We start from the raw sequence: 26,164 nt of genomic DNA, 5'->3' as shown, positions 1-26,164 counted from the left end.
CGGCCCTAATATGTAAACTTATTAATTAAGCGCATTAATCAACCCTGAGAGAGTGGGGCCCCACGCCCCACCGAAGTGAGGCGCCCGACCCCAAACTCCCCCTGTGTTAAAAATCATACATCTACGCCTACATATAGACATATATATATATATATATATATAGAGCACTGCATACACAGTAAACTGAGCAACATCCCAAACTACGGAAACCCCGCAGCAACCACCGCCTTCCAAGCGTCGTGGTGGCATTCCAACCCCGTCAACAACCTGCAAACCAAAAAATGCCTGTCCAGCCTCCCTCCGAGCAGGCCCTGTAGCTTTGAAAGGCAGAGTAGTAGTCCGGTGCAATATAGCAAACGCGAGCCGAGTCCCCATAGATATGAGCCTCAGCCCCCTGGGGAGCTCCCTTCCTGGTCTTGAGAGGGGCAGTCCAGTGTGCCCGGGCAGGTGCCAGTCAATTTACCTCGTGCAGATGAATCGATGACAGGTCAATCCCCGTAAAGCAATGAAGCCTACTGAGCCGTGTGAAGGAGAGAAGCATTAGGTTTGGTGCCCCCCAAAGGGGGGTCGAGATGCTATACTGTCCGTCGATGGGTGCTGCAGGGCAACCAAACCATCACAAAGGAGGCCATCAAATGGCGACCGACCCTCCTCAGTCACAGGTTGTTGAAAGTAACAGGTGCAAAAGTTGTTGACGATGCTGCGAAGTGAGCCGCGGCCATTATTCTCCAGCCCTGTCCCGCTCCAGGGCACCTCTCAGGTTTGGCGTGCCAACTTTCGAGCTTCCAGCTTTGCCATATTTCGGTTTCTTGTTGCTGTGCTTCTCCGGAGTGGCAAACGGCGAGCGTACTTGGTTTTTGCATTTAGGGGGGAGGGCGAATTCTGCATACCAATCCGGGAGCTCCACAAGCTCCAGGCCTAGATTTGCACAAAAGTCCGGTAGGTCCAGAGGTGATCGCAGCACATGCTGGCGACCATTAGCGGCTACAATAAGTGCAAAAGGAAAGCGCCACGTGTAGTTCAAGCCTTTTTCTCTCAGCTGCTCAAGCAAGGGGCGTAAGGCTCTGCGATTCCTGAGGGTGATCTGTGATAAGTCCTGGAACAGCATGATAGTTTCACCATTAAAAACAATCCTATCATTCCTGCGGGCCTTGCGCATTATGGACTCCTTTAGCTGGAAACTTTGGAGGCAGCAAATCACATCCCTGGGGGGAGCATTATTTAATCCCCTCGGTCTAAGGGCCCTGTGCGCCCGAACAAACTCAATCACAGTGTCCTCTTGTCTTTCCAGGAGACTATTGAACACTCTTTGGAGCGCAGGGACTATTTGGTCAGCATCCACAGATTCGGGTATTCCCCTCACCCTTATGTTGTTCCTTCTCCCCCTATTATCGAGGTCTTCCAAATGCCTGTTCATTTCAATAAAATGCTGTGCATGTGCCGTTGCTACCTCATCCAGTCTATGTAGGGCCTTGTCCCTCTGCTTGCCAGCATGCTCTGAGGCTGCCAGTTTTTCAGTGAGAGCCACTAGGTTCGTTTTCAAGCCTGTGATTGCGGCTGAGAACGTAGATTTAATGTCTGCTGTGAAGCAGGACATGTCCGCATATGTCAGGGGCTGATTAGACTTCGTTTTCCCCCTACCTGGGGCCTCCGTGGCCGAGTCTGAGTCTCCACTCTGGTCCACCTCATGGCGGGGAGTCGGCGCCATCTTGGATTCGGCCGCGCTGCTCCTGATGGCGGAGCTGTGTTTAAACAGCTCCGAGATGTTTCTTGCTGCCGCGGGTGTCTGGCCACATCTGGGGCGAGAGGGTGCCGTGCTGCAGTGTTTTTTACCCGGCATTGAGGGCTGTGCGGTGGGTTTTCAGGCCGTAGGGCCGCGCGTCCGACGGAGCTCACCTAATGTGCTGCCATCCTCGTTGCGCGCCAAGCCACGCCCCCATCCGTCTTTTTTCATCTCACTTCCTGTTGTCTCCTTCCGTTTGCAAGTAGGAGACGTTTGTAAGTTGGATGTTTGAAAGTAGGGGCCTTCCCTATATGCTCTGCAGAAATTTGGGCCTAAGGTGTTGATGTTGCCACAACACTGTTAGCTCTCAAAGTGACTCTTGGTGGGTGCTGGAGCGCCCTGCTGTGAACTATTATATCAAGATTTGTAATTACATGCCATTGTTGAACAGTGGTATAAAAATTGGGCCTGTGGTGGTGGTGGTGGTGCTGGTGCCACAACACTGTAAGTCCTCACAGTTACTCTCAGTGGGTGCTGGAACGGGCCCTGCTGTGAAATATTATATCAAGAATTGTAATTACATGCACTTGTTAAACAGGGGCTGAAAAATTGGGCCTTAGCCACAACACTGCAACCACTCACAAATATTGTAGTTGAGTGCAGCAATGAACCCTCCTGCAAAATATTGCATCAAAAATTGTAATTACACGCCCCTGTTAAACAGAGGCTGAAAAATTGGGAATTAGGAACTGGTGCTGGTGCCACGACACTGCAACCTCTTACAGATACTCTAGTTTGAGTGCAGGAATGAGTCCTGCTGCAAAGTATTACATCAAAAATTGTAATTACATGCCCCTGTTAAACAGAGGCTGAAAAATTGGGAATTAGGAACTGGTGCCACGACACTGCAACCTCTTACAGATACTCTAGTGTGGGTGCAGGAATGAGCCCTGCTGCAAAGTATTGCATCAAAAATTGTAATTGCATGCCCCTGTTAAACAGGGGCTGAAAAATTGGGCCTTAGCCACTGGTGGCTGCACCCAGAACTAAACATGTTCTTCCAAGCTATAAGCAGGATCATTGAGGAGGAAGAGGAGAGTCAGTCAGCATAACAGGATAGTCACTCAGCATCAGCATAGGCAGTCTTGAAGGGATGTGACATTAAAAAAATATATATATTCAGTTACATCAGCTTCAGGTGCTTGGTAGCTGGTGGTGATCCAATACTGATAAATCTTTATGAAGGTCAGTCGATCAACCGAGTTTTTGGACAGGCGCATCCTGTGATTTGTTACAAAACCTCTAGCAGCACTGAATATGCATTCCGAAAGAACACTGAATGCAGGACAGGCCAGTAGCTCAGTTGCATACAGTGCAAGCTCTGGCCAGTGATCCACCCAGAGGATTTTCGGTGGGAAAGGTTTCCAAGTCTGATCTTGCCCCTAGGTATTCCTGCACCATGTAAATAAGACGCTGGCAATGATTGCTGGAATCGATCATACCTTGGGGCTGCGGAGTAAAAAATTGTCTGAACGCATCGCTCAGATGGCCACCTTCTTCACCGCTCCTTCTGTGACTGACCGAAGCCTCAGCAACATCTGTCCAGGACCAGGAATTTGTAACCTCATAGTCTCTGGTAATGCATTGCACAGAGCTTTCTGCAAGGCCTCTCATAGATGTCTCATCCTCTGCTCCTTCTGCAATGGCAAGATAAGGTCCACAACCTTACCCTTGTACCGTGAATCAAGGACAGTTGCCAGCCAGTAATGATCCCTCTCCTTGATTCGCTGAATACGAGGATCCTTCCACCGGCTTTGCAGGATCAGGGAGGCCATGCAGCGTAGGTTAGCTGAGGCATTCAGTATGGAGTCCTCTGGGTCACTAAGGATGACATGATCCGCAGCCACCTCCTCCCAGCCACATACAAGTCCACGGGTTTCTTGGGACTGTAAATCATCCCTAAAAGACTGCTGCTGATGCTGAGTGCCAGGCTCCACCTCCATGCTGACACAATACTCCTCCTCCTCATCCCCTTCCTGTGTGATAGGCGGGCCAGCAGGAACACTGTCTGGATAAAGGGGGACTTCAGAGGCAACAAAGTCCTCCTCTTCTTGCCTCTGTTCTGCCTCAAGTGCGCTGTTCATTATTCCAAGCAGCGTGTGCTCCAACAGGTGGACAAGAGGTACAGTGTCACTGATGCATGCACTGTCACTGCTCACCATCCTCATGACCTCCTCAAATGGTTACAGGACAGTGCATTAGGCGGTTCTTGGGCAGGTTCAATTCCTTTTGGAGCTCAGCCAGCCGAGCACTGGCATTATATGACTGGCGGAAATGCACACAGACTTTCCTGGCTTTCCTCAGGACATTCTGTAAGCCCAGTTACCAACACAAACCGCTGCACCACCAAGTTAAGGACGTGAGCCACACAGGGCACATGGGTCAGTTGTCCCTGACGGAGGGCGGAGAGGAGGTTGGTGCCATTGTCACAAACCACCATTCCTGGCTTAAGCTGGCATGGCGTCAACCACCTCTCAGCCTGCCCCTGCAGAGCTGACAGAATATCTGCCCCAGTGTGGCTCATGTCCCCCAAGCACACCAGCGTAAGCACGGTATGGCATCTTTTTGCCTGCGTCCTTGCATAGCTCCTTGAATGCCTACGAAGCACCGCTGGTTCCAAAGTCATCACTGGAAAAAACCTGGCAGTATGCTGCAACTGGTGGAACATGACTGCCAGATTGCTGTCCTTCTTGGGCATCCCCTCTCTCTGGGCTCACTCTACTGACTTCCTCTAGCTGGGTATCATAATCAGAGCCTTCAAAACGCTGGGCATCCTCCTGGAGCATTTTCCCAATACTGTGCTCAAACAGTTCGGGGGACTCCTCAGGATGACATGGTGGGTCTAGGGAAGGAGTGACTGATGCCATTGAGATGAGGGAAGAGGCTGCGTTGGCAGCTTCTTTGCCAGTACCCTGAGCCTGGGCCTGGGTGAGAGAGGAGGGCTTGGTCATCCACTCTACCAAGTCTTCGGCATGTTGCGGCTCAACACGTACAACTGCTGAAAATAAGGACAAGCGTGTCCCATGGCCATGTGCTGATGAGGATGCACTGCGTCCACGACCAGAACTGTTGCCTCTAGACACAGAGCCTGCTTGCCTTATTTTATTGGCTCGTGACTGTCTGCCTCTCCTTGTTGGCCTTCCAGAAAAACGAATGGCCTGCAGGGAGATGAGAACACCAGCAATTGGGGTAGCTCTAGGTGCAAACTGAGCAGATGACACAGTAAAGCGACTGTAATTACTGCAGCTGCCTCCCTGTGGTATAGGATCTGAAGAACACCAGCAATTGTAGTAGCTTTAGGTGCACACTGTGCAGGTGACACAGTACACTGACTGTAATTACTGGAGCTGCTTGCGGTATAGGATCAGCAGAACACCAACAATTGGGGTAGCTTTAGGTGCACACTGTGCAGATGACACAATACACCAAATGAAATTACTGGAGCTGCCTGCGGTATAGGATCAGCAGAACACCAGCAATTGGGGTAGCTTTAGGTGCACACTGTGCAGATGACACAGTACACTAACTGTAATTATTGGAGCTGCCTGCAGTATATGATCAGCAGGACACCAGCAATTGGGGTAGCTTTAGGTGCACACTGTGCAGATGACACACTACATCAACTGTAATTACTGGAGCCGCCTGCAGTATAGGATCAGCAGAACAACAGAAATTGGGGTAGCTTCAGGTGCACACTGTGCAGATTTAACAGTACACCGACTGTAATTACTGGGGCTGCCTGCGGTATAGGATCAGCAGAACACCAGCAATTAGGTAGCTTTAGGTACACACTGTGCAGATGACACAGTACACCGACTGCAATTACTGGAGCTGCCTGCGGTATAGGATCAGCAGAACACCAGCAATTGGGGTACCTTTAGGTGCACACTGTGCAGATGACACAGTACACAGATGGTAATTACTGGAGCTGCCTGTGGTATCAGATCAGCAAAACACCAGCAATTGGGGTACCTTTAGGTGCACACTGTGCAGATGAAACAGTACACCAACTGTAATTACTGGAGCTGCCTGTGGTATAGGATCAGCAGAACAACAGCAATTGATGTAGCTTTAGATGCACACTGTGCAGATGACACAGTACACCGACTTTAATTGCTGGAGCTGCCTGTTGTATAGGATCAGCAGAACACCAGCAATTGGGGTAGCTTTAGGTGCACACTGTGCAGATGACATAGTACACTGACTGTAATTACTGGAGCTGCCTGTGGTATCAGATCAGCAGAACACCAGCAATTGGGGTACCTTTAGGTGCACATTGTGCAGATGACACAGTACACCGACTGTAATTACAGGAGCTGCCTGCGGTATAGGATCAGCAGAACACCAGCAATTGGGGTAGCTTTAGGTGCACACTGTGCAGATGACACACTGCACAGACTGTAATTACTGCAGCTGCCTGCCTTTGGTACAAGATCTGAAGAACACCAGCAATTGGGGTAGATTCAGGTGTACACTGTTCAGGGGGCACAATACACCGACCGTAACTGCTGCAGCTGCCTGTGGTATAGGACCAGAACAACGCTAGCAATTGTGGCAGCTTCAGTTGTACACTGTGCAGGGGGCACAATACACCGACTGTAATTGCAATAGCTTCAGAGCAAATAAACACACTATCTCTATGAGCCGTGCGCAACACACTACGTAAGGCCTTATATAGTGTGGGGTGTGTACTTAACCCCCTGAGCCCTAATTGGCCACAGGCATCCTGCCTGTGGCCAATTATGGCTTTCCTTGGTGACGGCGCTGTGGTTGGCCAAGCATGCTGGTCATAGTGCATGCTTGGCCAATCATCAGCCAGCAATGCACTGCGATGCCGCAGTGCATTATGAGCCATGAGCGCCACTCGAATTTGGCGCAAACGGCCCATAAAGTTCTGGTTTTGCAGAACGGGCGAACAGCCTGTGTTTGAGTCGTACATGTGTTTGACTCGAACACCCAGCTCATCCCTACTCCCAGTGATCAGGGCTCTTTACTAGAGGGACAGCTAACCAATATGGCATCACAAACACGGTCCTGCTGGTTGGGGGGAGATTTTAGTGTGCTTTGCTGTATCTAAGCACAGGACATTTGGGTGTGCTGGTAAGCACAGCTCTGAAGAAGGGGGTGCTCCCCCAGATTGCGTTAGTGTGCATATGTGAGGCTGCAGTAAAACTTGAATGTTCTAACTCATGTCATCCTTCTGTATACTTGCTGTAAACTTATGAAACTTTGTGAGAGTGCATTTTATTGGTTGTTTTTTATCAATAAATTTTACCCTGATAATGCACTAGGGGTTCGTGCCTTCCTTTTCTTTATTTTTGGGATACTAATCCACTTTGGGTCCTTTCACATGGGAGTTCAGTCTGTCCATTTTCTCATCCATCTGGTGAGGGATGAAAAAAACACAGTAATTCACTCCTATAGGCAAATAGATGTAAACGGATGATCCGTTTACATTGATGTCCTTTCAGGTCTGTTTTTTTTTTTTTTTTCAAAATTTTTTTATTAGGAAATAATAATCAGAGACAGAAATACTTAGTGGTAGAGCATATACAAGCATACAGAACAAGAGATGCAAGTTACATAGTGAGCATCACATATGATCAAAAATAATTAAACATGGCAATGCAAGTGAACCAATTATGAACTGTGAGATCCGTATAGATAACGTGAGTATTAACATCTGAGATACAAGATACCACATGGTGCAAAAGAAAAATAAATTAATTTTTCTGTAGAACATAAAGAGGCAAAAAGAGAACTCAAAGATAAAGAAAAGAAAAGAAAGTAAAAGGATAGTAAAGTAGAGAGAGGGGAGAGACCAGCACATTCAATGTAGGAGCCTGAAAATAGACCACGGTTTCCATTTTGCATCGTACAATGGGATAGAGTCATGCAATGTGTGATGGATTTTTTCAACGTGCATCATGAGGTCTATACGTGAAAGGATCTGAGCGAACGGTAAAGAGGGAGATTTCCAGTTAAGTGCTATGGACCACAACATGGCCAGACAGATCGAATGAATCAGGCATCTTAAATGTTTAGGAGTATCAGGTGGAGCAACAAATAACAAAGCATGAGACATGTTGATGTTAATAGTATAACCAGCCACCTTATGGATTAAGTCAAAGAGTAAACACCAGACCGGCTGAATCCGGGCACATTCCCAAAAAATGTGTTTAAATGAGCCTGGGCAGGGGCATCCCCTAAAACAAGTGGGGGAGACCTGGGGAAACATACGATGCAACCGATGGGGCGTATAATACCATCTAGTAAGCAGTTTAACAGCGGTTTCTCTAAGGGAGAGAGATTTAGAGCATTGGCGCATGTTTCTCCAGGCCCTGTCCCAATCTAATGCGTCACAATCCAGCCCAAGCTCAGTTTCCCATTTACTATGGTATGGCAATTCTACGGTCGCCACCATTGATGACATGGCCCCATAGAGACCGGAAATGAGGCCTCTCTGTCTAGGAGCAGTGAGGCAAATCTCCTCAAAAAACCCTGGGGGCCGGGTGTAAGGGCCAGGGTAATGTCGTGAGAAAAAATGGCGAATCTGCAAGTAGTGAAAAAATTCCGCATTTGGGATTGGATGACTGGACTGCAACTCCTGGAACGTGGCAAAATGGGAGTCAACCAGGAAGTCCTTTAAGGCAACCAGGCCAAGTTCAATCCAAATACGGAATGCGATTCGGGGATTGTGGGCCGATGTGAATCTAGGGTCACCTAAGTATGAGGCCCCCATAGGTGTCTGGGGGACTAAGCCATACTTATTGCCATACATATGCCAGAGACGCAGGCCATCTAAAACACAGAGATTCTCATGGATATGAGGGCAATTCGGTACGTATGGGGACCACATAACGTTTTGTAGGACTAGGGGGCGTATGGATTCCTGTTCAAACTGAACCCACGGCACCCTAGAGTTCCTAATGGACCATTGGGCTTGCTGGGAGAATCTACTTGCCAGGTAGTAAAGCCAAATTTGTGGGACACCCAGACCACCATTTGAGGCAGAACGGTACAAGACATCCCTAGCAAACCTGGGAGGTTTATCCTGCCAAATAAACTTATTGAGATATGCTTGAAGCCGATTTATATATGACTTTGAGATTCTGATTGGGAGGGACCGGAAAGCATATAACAAACGGGGAAGTATGACCATCTTAATAGCCGTTATGCGACCCATAAAGGAAATGTGTAAATTGGACCAGGATTTCAGGGTGGACTTAATATTAGCAAATAACTGAGGATAATTGGTTGAGAAGAGGAGTTTATAGTTGTTGGACAGGGCCATCCCTAAGTAGGAGAGGTGGGAAGAAGGCCAATGAAAGGGAAATGTCTGCTTGAGATGAGAAAGTTCTTGCAGGGGAATACCTATGGGGAGAGCTTCAGATTTGGATAAATTAATGGATAGGCCCGAAACATTAGCAAATTTCAATAAGACATCAAATAAATTGGGAAGGGAAACTAGTGGGTTGGTCAAAAACATCAGGACATCGTCCGCATACATACAGAATTTGCTAGTCAAAGTTCCTTTTGTATATCCAGATATGTTGGGATTGTTCAAGATAGCTATGGCCAGGGGCTCGAGAGCCAGGGCGAACAGAAGCGGGGATAAAGGGCAACCCTGCCTGGAGCCCCTACCCACCCCAAAAAAGGCTGAGCAGCAGCCCGGGATCTTTATCCTAGTCTTATGATTCTTGTAAAGGGTGTGGAAAGAGTGCAAAAACTCGCCACAGAATCCCAGCCTCTGTAAAACATTAGTAAGGTAGGCCCAAGAGACACTATCGAAAGCCTTCTGGATGTCAAGACTAAGTAGCAGAAGACTACGAGAGTGTACATTAGTGTCCTGAATAATATTAGTTGCCAATCGAATGTTATCAGTAATTAGTCTATGAGGAATGAAACCAGATTGGAATGGGGAGATAAGGCGGGGAATCTGGAGGGCCAACCTATCTGCAAGGATTCTACTGAAAATGTTGAAATCATTATTCATAACTGAAATTGGTCTTTAATTTTGGGGGAGTATGTGATTTTTGTTCGGTTTGGGGATCATGGACATGTTAGCTAATAACATTTCCTCTGGGAAGCAGCCGCCCTGCATCACCCAGTTAAAGAGGTAGGTGAGTCTGGGGGCTAAGACCGAAGCAAATTTTTTATAATAGATAGCAGCAAAGCCGTCAGGGCCTGGGGCAGAGCCTTTTTTAAGGGATTTAATTACATTTAAGACTTCTGCCGTGGTGATGGAGGAGTTTAGATGTGCTAATTGGGACTCAGACAGGGTTGGCAATGGCACCTCATCCAGCCAAGTGTTAATCTCTGGGGCCGCAATATTCGGGTCATGGACCAACAAGGAAGCATAGAATTTTTCAAAGATCGCTAAAACTTCCTTGGGGTGTGACGTGAGGTGGCCTTCACTAGAGGTCAATTTATAGACATGCGTAGGTCGTTGGGAATGCTGTAACTTGCGTGCGAATCTCGAGGAAGCCGCACCATCCGATAGGATGTGTCTAGCTTTCGCAAATCTAAGGATTTTTTCTGTGTTATTTGTTAAGAGGGAGTCCAATTCTAAGCGTTTACGATCAATCTCCTGTCTGGTAGAGTCCAAGTGTAAGGTGGGCGAGTTCTTGTATAAGTGATCGAGTTCTTTCGTCAATGTTAGAATTCTACCGTTTAATAGTTTATTACGGGCAGCCGATATCGCTATCAATTTACCTCTTAAAACCGCCTTATGTGCCACCCAGACTGTGGAAGGTGACAATTCCGGTAGGGCATTGATTGAAAAATATTCTTCTATCGCCTCTTCCACTTTGGACACTGTGTCAGCATCTGTCAGGAGAGATTCATTAAGTCGCCAAGAATGTGACATGGGGGACAACCTAATGAAAGTCGTAGTGAAGGCTGTGGCATGGTGGTCCGACCAGACGCAGGGGTGAATACAGCTCTGAGTCGAATTGGCTAGGATAATGGGGGAGGCAAAGATGTAATCCAGCCTGGCTGAACTGTTATGGGGGTGGGAGTAGAAAGTGAACTCCCGAACCCCTACATTATGTGCACGCCAGGTATCCAAGAGTTGACACTCTAAGAGACCGTGGGTAAGTGATTTGGGGAAGGCCCTAGTGAGGGGGGTGTGGGAGGAGCGGTCTAAGTTTGGATTAGCAACCAAATTAAAATCCCCCCCAACAATCAGGTGAGGAGAGTGGAAGGAGGCCAATTTCGATTAAAAGGATTTAAAGAAAACAGCAGGGGCATCATTGGGGGCATACACACTTGCAATAGTCAATTCCCTGTTATGTATCGAACCCTTGATAATAACATATCTACTGTCAACATCTTTATAGACACGTTTCACCTCCATAGGAAAGGAGGAATGCAGGAAAATGGCTGCGCCCCTAGATTTAGAGTGGTACTGAGAGAAGAACGCCTGAGGAAAGTTCCTATGAAAAAATTTAGGGTGAGAGTTATGGGAGAAGTGGGTTTCTTGGATGAGGAGTATTTTAGCATTTACTCCCTTGTAAAAATCAAACGCCTTGCGCCTTTTGGTGGGGGAGTTAAACCCCTTAACATTATGGGACACACATGTAATCGCCATAAGGAGGAACAGAGGGAGCGATCAGATGGGAAGCCCCAATTATCAGACAATAATCGGGGAAAATAGATTGAGGGGGGCCAAAATAAGGGAGAGCAGATAAGGGCGCAGCCATCAACCCGCTAAGAAATACATATATGCATAACACAGTCCACATCAAGCATAATAAAACACAGCAATGTATATAACGTTGCGAAAAAGGAGAATGTATAAGAAGTGCTGGAGCCCCTAAAATAGGGGGGGGGGAGAAGAAAAAGAGAAAAGAAAAAATGAAGTTGGGGAGAAACATAGAAAATGTGAGGAAAAACTGTTCCAGGAAACCAAAACCCCTGAGCTCAGTCATAGTCCAGAATACGTAGAGTCCAGGTCAAAAACATACAACAGGGGGGTCAGGTTGACAGGGGAACCGACAACAATAAAAAAGATAACCGTCGGGACCCGAGCCCCTGAGAGAGACCAACAACCTGAGAAAAAAAAACAAAGGTAACTTCGAGACACCAAGGTCTCAGTCCCAGCTTGCTCTAACGAGAAAAGGTAGGTAAAACAAACTTTGTATGTATTCTGCTGGGGGGGGAGAAGCATGTCACAGCACCAAGAGACACCAGCATGGAGCCGCCATAACGGGAGTAGAGGAAAAATGGGGAGCATACCCGCAGCCAACGTCATGGAGGAAGTAATGTCAAGGGGGAGCACATAGGAGTAGAGGTCTTCAGCGAGGACTTCCCCCGTTAAGCTCACCAGTCCCATAACGAATCCGCCTCCTGTCCCTCCGTGATGGTGGTGTTTGCCAGATGGGAGCCGGTCTTGGGGTCAGCGGGGGTCTCCGAGCATCCGCAGCGCCTAGGAGTCCCAGTTTCACCAGCAAATCTTGTCCTTCCTGAAGCGTAGACACCGAGTAAGTGCTGCCATTATGAGGAACAATCAGTCTAAACGGGAAGCCCCATCTATACCGAATACGTGCCGACTGGAGTGCAGAGGTGATTTCTTTAAGTGACCGACGTCTCTCCAGGGTGGCGGGCGAGACATCTGGGAAGATCTGGATGTGGGTGTCGTCAAGAAAAATACGCTGTTTGTTTCTAGCAGCACGTAGGATCTCCTCCTTTACCAGGAAATCTTTAAGACACAGGAGGCTTCGGTAGGAGGGCTCTGTGAATGCGGTCGCATTTAAATGCCGCGGACTCGTGGTCAGGCAAAAGGGATTTAAACAGGCGGATCACTGTGGGGATAAGGTCCACTTCAGTTTCTGGGATTCCTCTGAGGCGCAAGTTATTACGCCTATTCCTGTTGTCGAGGTCCTCGACTTGCATTTGTATTGTGGTGAAAGCAGAAGCCAGATTTTCATGTTCCCTGCTTAAATCATTGTGAGCTAAAGCTAGCTCATCGTGCTTACTCTCAAGTCTCTCCGTTCTGGAGCCCAAAGCAGCGATTTCCTGCGATAGCGTGTGGGACGTCTTGTGCAACTCAGTCTGGAATTTAGCTGCCATTTTATCATATATGGCTTCAAGGCTAGCATCCAGGTCGGCCTTGGAGAGGGTGTTAGACTCACCAGCCCTTGTCAGCGGAGGGAAGAGATCCGAAGAGACCTGTGGCGCGGAGGCCGGAGAGGCGGCGAAACCGCCCTGATCCGCGCCATCTTGAGACATCATGCCGCTGTCCCTCGTCCGGAGGAGATAGTGGGTTAGCGTATGCTGGCTCGATTTGCGGGAGTTCTTCTTTTTGGCAGGCATGCACCGCGATGAGGGGACCTGGGGGGTATCAAAGTTGAAGCGGTAAAGATGTTTTATAGCCCCCAGGGCGCTGATGAAGTCCCGGTCTGCACGGAGCTCTCACTCTAGGCTGCCATCTCGATCAGCGCCGCGCATGTGCCCCCCAGGTCTGTTTTTTTAAACCCAACAAGTCAAATTTTTTTGTTCAGTTTAAAAAAAATGGAAACAGATGTAAGTGGACAAAGGGTCCATTTTTACATTGATTGTTAGGATCTGGCTCCTGCCAGTGTCCTAACAACCAGGGACTATTCCCTGCTGTCAGCAGCAGGGATATGTTATGCCGTGTACACACGACCGGACTTTCTGGCAGAAAAGGTCAGACGGAATCACTTCATCGGATATTCTGATTCTGATTGTGTGTGGTCTTCATCTGACTTTTTTCTTAAAAAATTCTGATAGACCTAGATATATAACATGTTTTAAATCTTTCAGATGGAATCAATTCCTATCGGGAAAACCATTCGCCTTTATGCTGTTCCGATGAACCAAAAACGACGCAAGGACAGCTATTGGCTACTGGCAAATGAACTTCTTTTTCTAGTCCCGTCGTATGTCATTGCATTTGAAATGAACGGACTTTGGTGTGATGGTGTGAAGGCAAGTCCGTTCGGTCAGAACTCTGTGGGAAAGACCGTCAGAGTTTATTCTGAAAATCCAGTCGTGTGTACGCGGCATTATTGGTTGTTAAGGAGCTGGCACCCGCCCACTTCCCTGCTGTTAGCGGGGAATTCCTCTGCTGACAGCAGCATGTAAACAAAAGATCTGAAAAAAAAATGCCATGAGGTCCCCCTCCAATCCATACCAGGCCCTTTGGATTGGTATGGATCTTGGGGTAACTCAAGCCAATATTTTTTTTTAAATGGCGTGGCCCCCAAATTACATACCAGGCTCTTATTGGAGCATGCAGCCTGGCAGGGCTGGAAAAGGGGGAACAAGCATTGGGGGGGAAATATTGTTGATATTATGATCTAATCTTCTATGGGTGACAGATGTTTGGGTAGGGGTGCAATTTTAGTGCTTGCCATAGGTGCTTCTTTCCATGGATTCATCCCTGTTTGTGTGCCATTTATTTATTCCATTCTACACAATTTTAATTATATAATTAATAACATCTCATTTATGCATTTTCCAACATATTACCCAGATCACTTATCGAGCCACTGACCTACACCTGAGTGATGTAAAAATATATCCGACTTTATTCCGTATGATACCAGGCGATTGGGTTCGTTTTTCAGCTATTATAAAACTTTTGGAGTATTTGGGATGGAACTGGGTTGGAATATTAACAGCATGGGATGGCAGCGGTGATGAGGAGGCCCAAGAACTGAGGAAGAAGATGAGCCAACATGGGATCTGCACAGATTATATCATTCAATTAACTAATAATAAAGAAGTTGCTTTTCAGAGAATAAGGATTATTAGTAAATCAGCAGCTAAAGTTATCATAGTGTGTGGAACCTTCACAACCGAATTTTATTATTTTATTTATGAAATGCCCTCTGTAATAGAAACAATCACATTTATTTTCCCACCGTCGTGGACTAAACTATCTAGTGTCAATGCTTCGTGGGATGCATTAATCAAATACAGTTTTATTTTTATTTGTTCACCAAATCAAATAGCAAACACTGAGCGTTATGAGAATGGTGTCAACTTCTCCAGCTGCCCAAATGACCCAATTCTGGAAGATATTGGTCTGTATGCATTTCACTGCCTTTCCTCAAACATATTAAAAAATGACCGTTTACAGATTTACAATAATTTTTCTTCAGAACATTGTACAGATTTAAAAAATGTTTCATCCTTTCTTGCTGGTTTTTCAGCAATGCTCTCCTATGCCTACAAGGCTGTATATGTTATGGGCAATGCTCTTCATGCAATGTACATGGAGAAACATAAATCTGAACAAAATAGATTACAGCGCAAAGTAAGTTGGATAATAAGTGTTTATATTACTATGATCCTATCCTATATTATAGGACAAAAGTGTGTCTTTGGTTGGCTCAATAAAGTTGTAATGGAGAAGTGATGTCATCAGTGTGCCACCATTTGTTTGCTTTGAGCCAGTACAATCTGGTATATGGCAACACAGCTGCCATTGCTACAAAAATCTAGAAATTCATGACACCAGCATTGTTCTGTCCATTATCTTGTGTTCTACAGTGATGACATAGCTGTGATTGCCAACAAAACGCCGGCCACAGGTGACATTTTATGGAAGACCACATCAGTGTTTTCACTTTACCTCCTTTCTGTCATCTCACCAGTAAGGATGAGCCGAACACCCCCCTGTTCGGTTTGCACCAGAACCTGCGAACAGACCTAAACTTCATGTGAACCCTATTAAAGTCTATGGGGCTCGAACGTTCAAAATCTAAAGTGCTAATTTTAAAGGCTAATATGCAAGTTACTGTCCTAAAAAGTGTTTGGGGACCTGGGTCCTGCCCCAGGGGACATGGATCAATGCAAAAAAAGTCTTAAAATGGCTGTTTTTTCAGGAGCAGTGATTTTAATAATGATTAAAGTGAAACAATAAACGTGCAATATTCCTTTAAATTTCGTACCTGGGGGATGTCTATAGTGTGCCTGTGAAGGGGCGCATGTTTCCCGTGCTTAGAACTGTCCCTGCACAAAGTGTAAATTCTGCAGAAAAAAAAGTCCTTTAAAATCACTCACGGCTATAATGAATTGTCGGCTTCCGTAATACAGAGAACACTCATTGAAAGTCATTGATAAAAAAAAAAAAAAAAAAAAAAAAATTCAATTACCAGGCCCTTCAGGTCTGGTATGGATATTAAGGGGAACCCCGCTTCAAAAAAAAAATTGGCGTGGGGTTCCCCCTAAATATCCATACCAGACTCTTCAGGTCTGATATGGATATTAAGGGGAACCCCACTTCAAATAAAAAAAAAATTGGCGTGGGGTTCCCCCTAAATATCCATACCAGACTATTCAAGTCTGGTAAGGATATTAAGGGGAACCCCGCATCAAATTTAAAAAAAAAATTGACACGGGGGTCCCCCTAAAAATCCATACCAGACCCTTTAGCCAAGCACGCAACCTGGCAGGCCGCAGGAAAAGAGGGGGGGACGAGAGAGCGTCCCCTCTCCTGAACCGTACCAGGCCACATGCCCTCAACATTGGGAGGATGCTTTGGGGGTCTGGGACCCCACAAAGCACCATGTCCTCATGTTGATGGGGACAAGGGCCTCATCCCCACAACCCCGGCCGGTGGTTGTGGGGGTCTGCGGGTGGGGGGCTTATAAGAATCTGGAAGCCCCCTTTAACAAGGGGACCCCCAGATCCCGGCCCCCCTCCTGTTTGAAATGGTAAGGGGGTACAAAAGTACCCCTACCATTTCACAAAGAAAGTGTAAAAAATAGTTAATTAAGACAAACACTTTTGAAAAATTCCTTTATTAAAAATAAAAATAAAAGATTCCAGCGGTGGTAATCCACTCTTGCTATCCAGCGACGGATGATCATCAGGTTTGCCTTATTTAACAATTTTTTACACTTTCTTTGTGAAATGGTAGAGGTACTTTTGTACCTCCTTACCATTTCAAACAGGGGGGGCAGGATCTGGGGGTACCCTTGTTAAAGGGGGCTTCCAGATTCTGATAAGCCCCCACGCAGACCCCCACAACCACTGGCCAAGGTTGTGGGGATGAGGCCCTTGTCCCCATTAACATGGGGACATGGTGCTTTGAGGGGTCACAGATCCCCAAAACATCCTCCCAATGTTGAGGGCATGTGGCCTGGTATGGTTCAGGAGGGGAGGTCCTCTCTCGCCCCCCCTCTTTTCCTGCAGCCTGCCAGGTTGCGTGCTCGGATAAAGGGTCTGGTGTGGATTTTTAGGGGGACCCCACATCAATTATTTTTTAAATTTTCACGTGGAGTTCCCCTTAATATCCATACTAGACCTGAAGGGTCTGGTATGGATATTTAGGGGATCCCCACGTCAATTTTGTTTTTTAATTTGATGTGGGGTTCCCCTTAATATCCATACCAGACCTGAAGGACCTGGTATGGATATTTAGGGGATCCCCACGTCAATTTTGTTTTTCAATTTGATGCGGGGTTCCCCTTAATATCCATACCAGACCTGAAGGACCTGGTAATTGAATTTGGGGGAATCCCAGGCTTTTTTTTTTTTTATCAATGACTTTCAATGAGTGTTCTCTGTATTACGGGAGCCAACAATTCATTATAGCTGCGAATGATTTTAAAAGACTTTTTTTTCCTGCAGAAATGACACTTTGTGCAGGGACAGTTCTAAGCACTGGTAACATGCGCCCCTTCACAGGCATACTATAGACACCCTCCAGGTGCAAAATTTAAAGACATTTGTCACTTTAATCATTATTAAAATCACTGCTCCCGAAAAAAACAATGTTTTTAAAACTTTTTTTTGCATTGATCCATGTCCCCCGGGGAAGGACCCGGGTCCCCAAACACTTTTTAGGACAATAACTTGCATAGTAGCCTTTAAAATTAGCACTTTAGATTTCTCCCATAGACTTGTACAGGGTGTTCCCGGCTTTTCGAATTTGCCGCGGACACCCCAAATTGTTCACTGTTGTAACTCGAAGCTCATCCCTACCAGCACTCCAGGTCATTCACATTCCCTACAGGCAGTTCAACTTCCCTCCAAGCTCCCTGCTACTTCCTCAGCTCTGATAGAACAATGTACTCTCATCAATTGATTTCCCTCCATTGCTACCTACCTTCCATTAAATTCTACACACTCCGTGCTTGCACATAATGCTTCTCTACTGTACATAATTCTCTCTGTCTTACCTTATGCACTAATTTCCTGTACATACTTCAATCTATCATACTGTTTACCACAACAGTTCTTAATATACTTCCCACCACCATACATTATGCTCTCCTCTTCTGCATATACTGCTTAGCACAACCCCCGCAGGAGCCCCTGAGTATAACGGGTTCTTTCCCAAAGTAGCCAAATGCTGGCATGATTCCCCATGAGCAAAGACAAAATTGTTACTTTTATTAAAAGGTTGAAAAGAGTGAAAACGCTATCAAAAATTGCGGACTTTGTGGGTATAATATGAGGAAGTAAATTATACAATATATATCTTTGTTATAAAATAGTTAAAAAAAAACATACAAAAAAAATAACACCCTTTAATTGACAAGGTCAACAGATACCCAATAGCGCAAAGTGTGGAGGCATAGATCCTCAATAGCAAATCAAGTCCATAAATCACTCAAAAATACATGATAATGTGTTGTATCAATAGATTGTGTCCATGATCTCCTCCATGCTAGCTTGTCAAATTGTTGCCTGATGAAGGAGCATGCATGTTCCGAACGCGAGCGCTGACACGCCCCCTTGTCCATCACTGCTGACTTGCCGACTTCCTTTAGTCACAGAGCCTTGGATGCCACCGGAGTGGCTGGGATTGACGACCGCTTCATGACCTCACCTCTTATGTGCCTGTTTTTTATCCTCTCAAATGTGAGTTGAACTAATTTTAATCAAGCTTTCGGCATTTAACCCTATGCTACACTCAGAGTGGTGTCGCTTTTTATCCCTCTTTCACTGCACACAGAGTAAATCTTCTACTCTGACAGCTGGCTGCCTACTGATTCTAATCTAGACTTACAACTAGGTCTGACTACAACGGCATATGGTTATTGCCTCCCCCAGGATTATTGGTGAACTTTGTGGACTCACCTTGTCCCCTTAGTCCATTTCCGCTTTTCCAGTCATACTTGCTGAGCTGTGCATCTAGTGAGTCATATACACCATTACCACCATGAGGGCCCCAGCTCAGCTAGCAAGAGAAGGACTATCCTTTTGTTAACCACTACAGCCCCGGACCAATAAACACCTTAAGGACCAGAGGTCTTTTTCCAATTTCGCACTGCGCTGCTTTAACTGGTAATTGCGCGGTCATGCAATATTGCACCCAAACGAAATTTGCGTTCTTTTCTTCCCACAAATAGAGCTTTCTTTTGATGGTATTTGATTGCCTCTGCGATTTTTATTTTTTGCGATATAAATGGAAAAAGAGCGAAAATTTTGAAAAAAAAAGATATTTTCTTCTTTTTGTTATAAGAAAAATCGAATAAACTAAATTTTAGTCATACATTGAGGGCAAAATTTATTCAGCCACATGTCTTTAGTAAAAAAAATGTCAATAAGCGTATATTTTTTGGTTTGCGCAAAAGTTATAGCGTCTACAAACTAGAGTACATTTTCTGGAATTTACACAGCTTTTAATTTACGACTGCCTATCTCATTTCTTGAGGTGCTAAAATGGCAGGGCAGTACAAACCCCCCCCCAAATGACTCCATTTTGGAAAGTAGACACCCCAAGGAAATTGCTGATGGGTATGTTGAGCCCATTGAATATTTTTTTTTTTTTTGTCCTAAGGGATTGAATAATGACAAAAAAAAAAAAATTACAAAAAGTTGTCACTAAATGATATATTGCTCACACATGCCATGGTTATATGTGGAATTGCACCCCAAAATATATTTTGCTACTTCTCCTGAGTATGAGGATACCACATGTGTGGGACTTTTTGGGAGTCTAGTCACGCACGGCACCCCGAAAACCAATCACCACCTTCAGGATTTCTAAGGGTGCAAATTTTTGATTTCACTCCTCACTACCCATCACAGTTTCGAAGGCCATAAAATGCCAAAATAGCACAAAACCCCCCAAAATGACCCCATTTTGGAAAGTAGACACCCCAAGCTATTTACTGAGAGGCATGTTGAGTCCATGGAATATTTTATATTTTGCCACAAGTTGCGGGAATATTACAAACTTTTTTTTTGCACAAAGTTGTCACTAAATGATATATTGCTCACACATGCTATGGGCATAAGTCAAATTACACCCCAAAATAAATTCTGCTGCTTCTCCCGAGTATGGGGATACCACATGTGGGGGACTTTTTGGGAGCCTAGCCACGTACGGGACCCCAAAAACCAAGCACTGCCTTCCGGATTTAAATATAAAATGCTACCAAAAAAACTGTTAGCGATCGCAGGGATCAGGCCTGACTCTGCGATCGCTGCAGTCATGTGTTTAGTGTTTTGTAAGTGACAGTGATCGATCGATACTGCACTTGGGTGGGCTGGGCAGAGGGGCAAAACGCAGGTGCTAGCAGGTATCTGGGCTGATCCCGCTAACAATGCGTTTTTTTGGAACCCTGAACTGCTGGGGACGCTAGTATAGATCTGATCAGATCAGATATTGATCTGTTCAGATTCTATACCACTACAGGAGGTTTATGCTTTGCGTGTGGGTGTTAGCGGTACTGGCACTAACCTAGCGCTGCCTGGGGCGACGCAGACCCTGACCCTAAAACCTAATTGATATCACCCGCCGGGTGATCAGGGGGTTAAACTTTTATTGGGTAATAAATGGTGGGTGCCCTGATGCTATAAAAAGCAAACTAACCAGAGTCACCCGTAACACTTATACAGTGATCAGTGGTGAAAGGGTTAACTAGGGGCAATCAGGGGGTTCAAATTTTTATTAGGTAGTATATGGGGGTCCCTGGCGCTATATAAAAACCTGATGGGGAACCTAAATAACTAACTGGCTAACCAGCGTCACCAGTGACACTTATACTGTGATCGCTGGTGAAAGGGTTAACTAGGAGCAATCAGGGGGTTAAAACCATTATTGGGTAGTATATGGGGGTACCTAACGCTATAAAAACCTGGCGGTGAACCTAAAAAAATAACTAGCTACCTAACGACACTAGTGACACTAATGCAGCGATCAGAAAAACGATCGCTTAGTGACACTGGCAAAAGGGGTGAAAGGGTTAACTAGGGGCAATCAGGGGGTTAAAACCATTATTGGGTAGTATATTGGGGTACCTAGCGCTATAAAAACCTGGCAGTGAACCTAAAAAAATAACTAGCTACCTAGCGGCACTAGTGACACTAATGCAGCGATCAGAAAAACGATCGCTTAGTGACACGGGCAAAAGGGGGTGAAAGGGTTAACTAGGGGCAATCAGGGGGTTAAAACCATTATTGGGTAGTATATCGGGGTACCTAGCGATATAAAAACCTGGCGGTGAACCTAAAAAAATAACTAGCTACCTAGCGACAGTAGCGACACTGATGCAGCGATCAGAAAAATGATTGCTTAGTGACACTGGCTAAAGGGGGTGAAAGGGTTAACTCTAGGGGCAATCAGGGGGTTAAATCTTTATTGGGGGGTGATAAGGGGCTACCCTGGACCTAACACTAACTGCCCTGACAGTTTTAACTGTTACAACTGACACTGAATGCAGTGATCAGTAAAGAAATGATCAATGCAATCAGTGACACTGTGACATGTACGTGCTTGTGCCTGCCTGTGCCATTGTGATGACGTACAATGGCAATACGGCGGTCCTTAAGTGGTTAAAGCAACCCTTATTTTCTATCTTCATGTTTACTTATCTTATGGGAACATAATTCTTCTGATACCGATATATTTATTTGCCTGAACCCACAGGCTCACTGCACAAAAATCCTAACCTTTCCCTAAAACTCTGTTTATAATGGTACTGCCAAGACCTGCAAGTAGACTTGAACTTCTAAACTGATCTGGCTCCCTCATTTTAAGGTCAGTCTAGCACTTTCTTAATTGGTCTGTAGCCCGTCATACCCCAAATTGCTGCTCCAGAGTGGTCACAACTGAGGACATTATTTGGTCCTTCCACAAATTGGGTTGGGTGTACAGACCATTTTTGCTATCATAGTCCTCCCTCCTTAAGATGTTCACCATCTCCACCATTTCTTCAAAGGCCATGTTGGTGGCCTTAAATCTCCTCCTGGATCTGGATGTTTGGGGTCCCGGGCTTTCCTCCATGCTAGTTCCTGAAAATGTCTTCGCCATCTTTATGTATATACTCCCACTGCGCAACAAAGAGAGAAGGGGCGGGGAAAATTTGTCACAAAGAACGTCAGGGGTGGGCGACGCGGGCTACGCAGGAGGAGCTTGACACATGCGCAGTGTATATAAAGCTAGTACACTGACGTACATATGCCCAAACAGAAGTAGCGAGTGTCCAAAGCGAAGGTAAGATTTAAACTTGGCCCATCACAAGTGGTCTATACTGCTTCAAAATATAGGCCTGTATTGAGATAAGATACTGAGAGTTTGGACTGGCATTGGTGATTTTGTATGTTTTGTGTGTGTGTGTAGTGTTGGTTTGTGTGTGTGCCCTATATTGGGATAAAGATAATACTGTGAGTTTAGACTGATATTAGTGTTTTTAAGTCATTTTATTGACCTATATTGACCTATATCAAGCTATATCAAAACAGAAGCCTGTGGGAGGTCAAGCCCCCCTTGTATTTCAATAAGCAAGCAAGGAATGCAATACTGGGTACACTTCTGGAGTTTATGAAGACTCGAGTCCCCCAGGCAGACATTAAGTTGGTGGACAATAAAATTGGTATCTTGCGGAATATGTATAGGCGGGGGCACAATAAGATACAGAAGTCCCTCAAATCAGGAGCAGATAAGGTTTATGTCCCCAAGCTGTGGTACTTCAACAAACTCTGTTTTCTCAATGACCAGACTGAAGCGAGGCAATCACTTAAGACCCTTCCCTCCACCGTTCCCTCCACCCCAGCTGAGGCTTCCCAGGAAGAACCGGGCCCTTCCATCCTTGAAGAAGTGGATGCGCCCAGCTGGAGCCAGATATTTTTTTGGGGGAAAACATTGATTGTCCTAATATTAATGATGTAAACTAAAATGTTTGAATTGCTTACAAATCAATTATTTAATCACAAAAATAGTACTGGCCAAAAATGTCGGTGAACAGCTCGAAAAATGCTGGGTTCAAAATGATAGCCTTTTCTATTTGTTTAAGTCAATTTGCAAGTCATAAGCTGAAAATTGTGTGTGATTGATAAAAAATAAAACTATGTCTCTTTTTTTATACACAGGATGAGCTCAGCCAGGAGGAGGCTGTGCCCAGTGGTAGAGAGGACGAGGCCATGCCCAGTGGTAGAGAGGAGGAGGCTGTGATCAGTAGCAGGCAGGAGGTGGCTGGGCCCAGTAGGAGCCTCACAGATTGCCAGGTGCCTCCCCTCTGCCTTCCCACCAGAAGGCCCAGGAAGATGACCAGGCCGGAGGAGGAATCACTTGCCCTCATTCGGGAAGCCAGCCAGTTCCTCAGTACCCCCCCTCTCCGCAATGCTGAAGAGGCCTATGGTACATATTTGGCCACCAGGTTGATGGAATTGGAGAAGGGCCAATGCCTCCTCTTTGAGGGGCTTTTTTCTGAGGCCATCAGAAGGATTTGAGGGGCCAGCTTACGGAAACCAGTCATATTTTTAATGAAGCCCCTACTCCTCCTCCTCCTGCCACAAGTACACCACCAGAGGCACAGCCTCCAAGGAAGGCTGCAGAGAAGCGTGAATTGAAGGCTGCACGGAAGAGTCGGAAGTAATTGCCTGGCTTCAGTCTGGTCTGAAAGAAGATACAGGCTGTTGAAGTACCACAACCTGGGGACATAGATGTTATCTGCTGCTGTTCCTGATCTCTGGGAGTCCTGGACCAGATTGTGCTCCCTATTACATTGACTTCGCAAGATCCCAATTTTGTTGGTCAGTGACTTGATGTGTTCCCTGGGAGACAAAAGGATTCACAAATTCCAAAAGTGTCTCCAGTGTTGCCGTCCTCTTTGTTTTGTTAACCATAATGAATGGAAATTTTATTAAAAAAACTTTCCTATGTGTTTTTATTCAAAAAGGACAATTTGTTTGTGAGTAGGCATGTCAAAAAGACTATGGGGGTTATTTACAAAAGGCAAATTCATTTAGCACTACAAGTGCAAAGTGCACTTGAAATTGCACTGCAAGTGCAGTCACTGTAAATCTGAGGGGAAGATTTGAAATGAGGGCAAGCTCTGTTGATTTTATCATCCAATCATGTGCAAGCTAAAATGTTGTTGTTTTTTTTTAAATGTCCTTGCATGTGCCCCTCAGATCTACAGTGAACGTACTTCCAAGTGCCCTTTCAGTGCAATTTCAAGTGCACTTTGCACTTGTAGTGCTAAATGAATTTGCCTTTTGTAAATAACCCCCCTATGTCAAATTAACAGGCACTAACCTCATTAAGGTTCATAAAAAATACTACAAGATAATAATATTATTGTGGTAACTTGAAACTCCAAAAAAAAATAGAAATCACTATAATTTTTTATATTAAAAAAAAAAATATATATATAATGTTGAAATCTAAAATTATAAAAGATGAGTCTAAAAAAGAATTGTAAACATTATTTATGGAGGCTTTTAAAAACTCGAATATTAGTCATGAGATGAGGATAAATAATGAAGAAAGAAGTTTGTGAGAACTCTGTGTGAATATGAGCAGCAAAACAACTTCATTCTTCTAGCATTTTAAAGAAGAAAGGAATGCGCTATATTAAAAGATCACAGAATTAGCAGCATGAGGAATGTGCTAGCTTCAATACAAACGCCAGTTTTACCTGACCGATCGCTTCCGTCTTGTACATGCTTCAGAGCATTTTTGGTCCGTCGGACTACCACACAGATGAACGGTTTGCATGCTAGAAAGCCGAGTCCGTCGGACAGATTTGAAACATGTTTGAATTCTAGGTCCGTCTGACTTTTGGGAAGAAAAAGTCAGCTGGAGCCCACACACGATCGAATTGTCCGACGGATTCTGATCCACCAGACCAAGTCTGCCGGAAAGTCCGGTCGTGTGTACTTGGCATAAGTGATTCTCCTGATTCATTCATTCCAATTCACATTGATAGGAAGACCGCCTAGTAACTGGAACCTAACCACTTTGTATTTTTTAAGCAGACTTTCATTTCATAACTCCTATAACTGTATAAAGTAATGTGTGTATCTCTGTCTTCCATTAAAAGCTGCACAAATATGTGAGAAATGTTCATTACACCGACCCAAACGCAGGTGAGGTCTACTTTAATGAGAGAAGTGAAGTTCCAACCAACCTTTTTTTACAAGTCTGGATTCGTGGTCCTAACATGTTGAAATTTAGAACAATTTATATTATTCAAGGCCCAGACTCTGTGCGTGAAACGAGGATCAATATTAGTCATCCGGAACTCTGGAGAAGAGGCAAAGTAAGAAATGACTTGATTTTTTTTTGTTTATAAAGTTTGCTGAGGAGGTCCATAATTAGGATGATTTATATGGATTTTTAACCTTATTCTAAGATATACTAGCCACTGTGCCTGTTCATAAATGGGGTCATTCCTGAGTTGATGAAGGTTGTTGGTCATTTTTTTTAATGTGGAAAGTTTCTTATATTTAATTTCTATTTTGTGTATGTATGTAGGGCTGCAACCAACGTTTATTTTCATAATTGATTACTTGGCCAATTATTGTTTTGATTAATTAGATAATAGTATAAAAACCTCAACACAGTATGGTGTATAATTTAGTTAATATGTCAAGTTTAACCGCTTCTGGACAAACTGCCACAGTTTTATTGCTGCAGGTTGGCTCCCCTGGGCAAAGCGATGTCACCTTACGTTGCTTCGCCTTTTGGACACTAGGGGGCACGCCCGCACAGCCGAGGGCATGCGCGCGGCATGCCGCCATAGCCAATGCGTGTGCCCGGCGGGCACGATGGTCGCCGGGCACCCACGATCGCTCCTGACAGAGCGAGAACCGGGAACTGTGAGTGTAAATATACAGATCCTGGTTCTCTCAGGGGATAGGAAACTGGTTGTATGTTCATATGAAGTATGAACACCAATCTGTCATCTCTCCTAGTCAGTCCCATCCCCCCCACAGTTTTAACATACCTAGGGAACACATTTAACCCCTTGATCGCCCCCTAGTGTTAACCCCTTCACTGACAGTGACATTTATACAGTAATCAATGTATTTTTATAGCAATGTATAACTGTCACTGGTCCCAAAAATGTGTCAAAAGTGTCGCCGCAATTTTGCAGTCCCGATAAAAATTGCTGATCACCTCCATTACTAGTAAAAAACAAAAATTATAATAATAAAAATGCCATA

At 45.2% G+C, this 26,164-nt stretch overlaps 1 protein-coding gene across 1 annotated transcript; it reads left to right on the top strand.

Moving 5' to 3' along the window:
* Nucleotides 1–14,088: 14,088 nt before the first annotated feature.
* On the top strand, nt 14,089–25,359 carry LOC143986467 (vomeronasal type-2 receptor 116-like). Its single transcript, XM_077484811.1, has 3 exons — nt 14,089–15,068; nt 25,039–25,257; nt 25,351–25,359. The coding sequence occupies exons 1-3, from the start codon at nt 14,346–14,348 to the stop codon at nt 25,357–25,359; spliced, it is 951 nt and encodes a 316-aa protein (XP_077340937.1). The 5' UTR covers nt 14,089–14,345.
* Nucleotides 25,360–26,164: the final 805 nt, after the last annotated feature.

The sequence above is a fragment of the Lithobates pipiens genome, unplaced genomic scaffold (genome assembly GCF_037356315.1).
Source record: "Lithobates pipiens isolate NorthernLeopardFrog02 unplaced genomic scaffold, aLitPip1_a1.2 Scaffold_160, whole genome shotgun sequence".
Taxonomy (NCBI): domain Eukaryota; kingdom Metazoa; phylum Chordata; class Amphibia; order Anura; family Ranidae; genus Lithobates; species Lithobates pipiens.
Note: the sequence above shows the minus strand (reverse complement) of the source record. Positions and strands in the feature narration are given on the sequence as shown.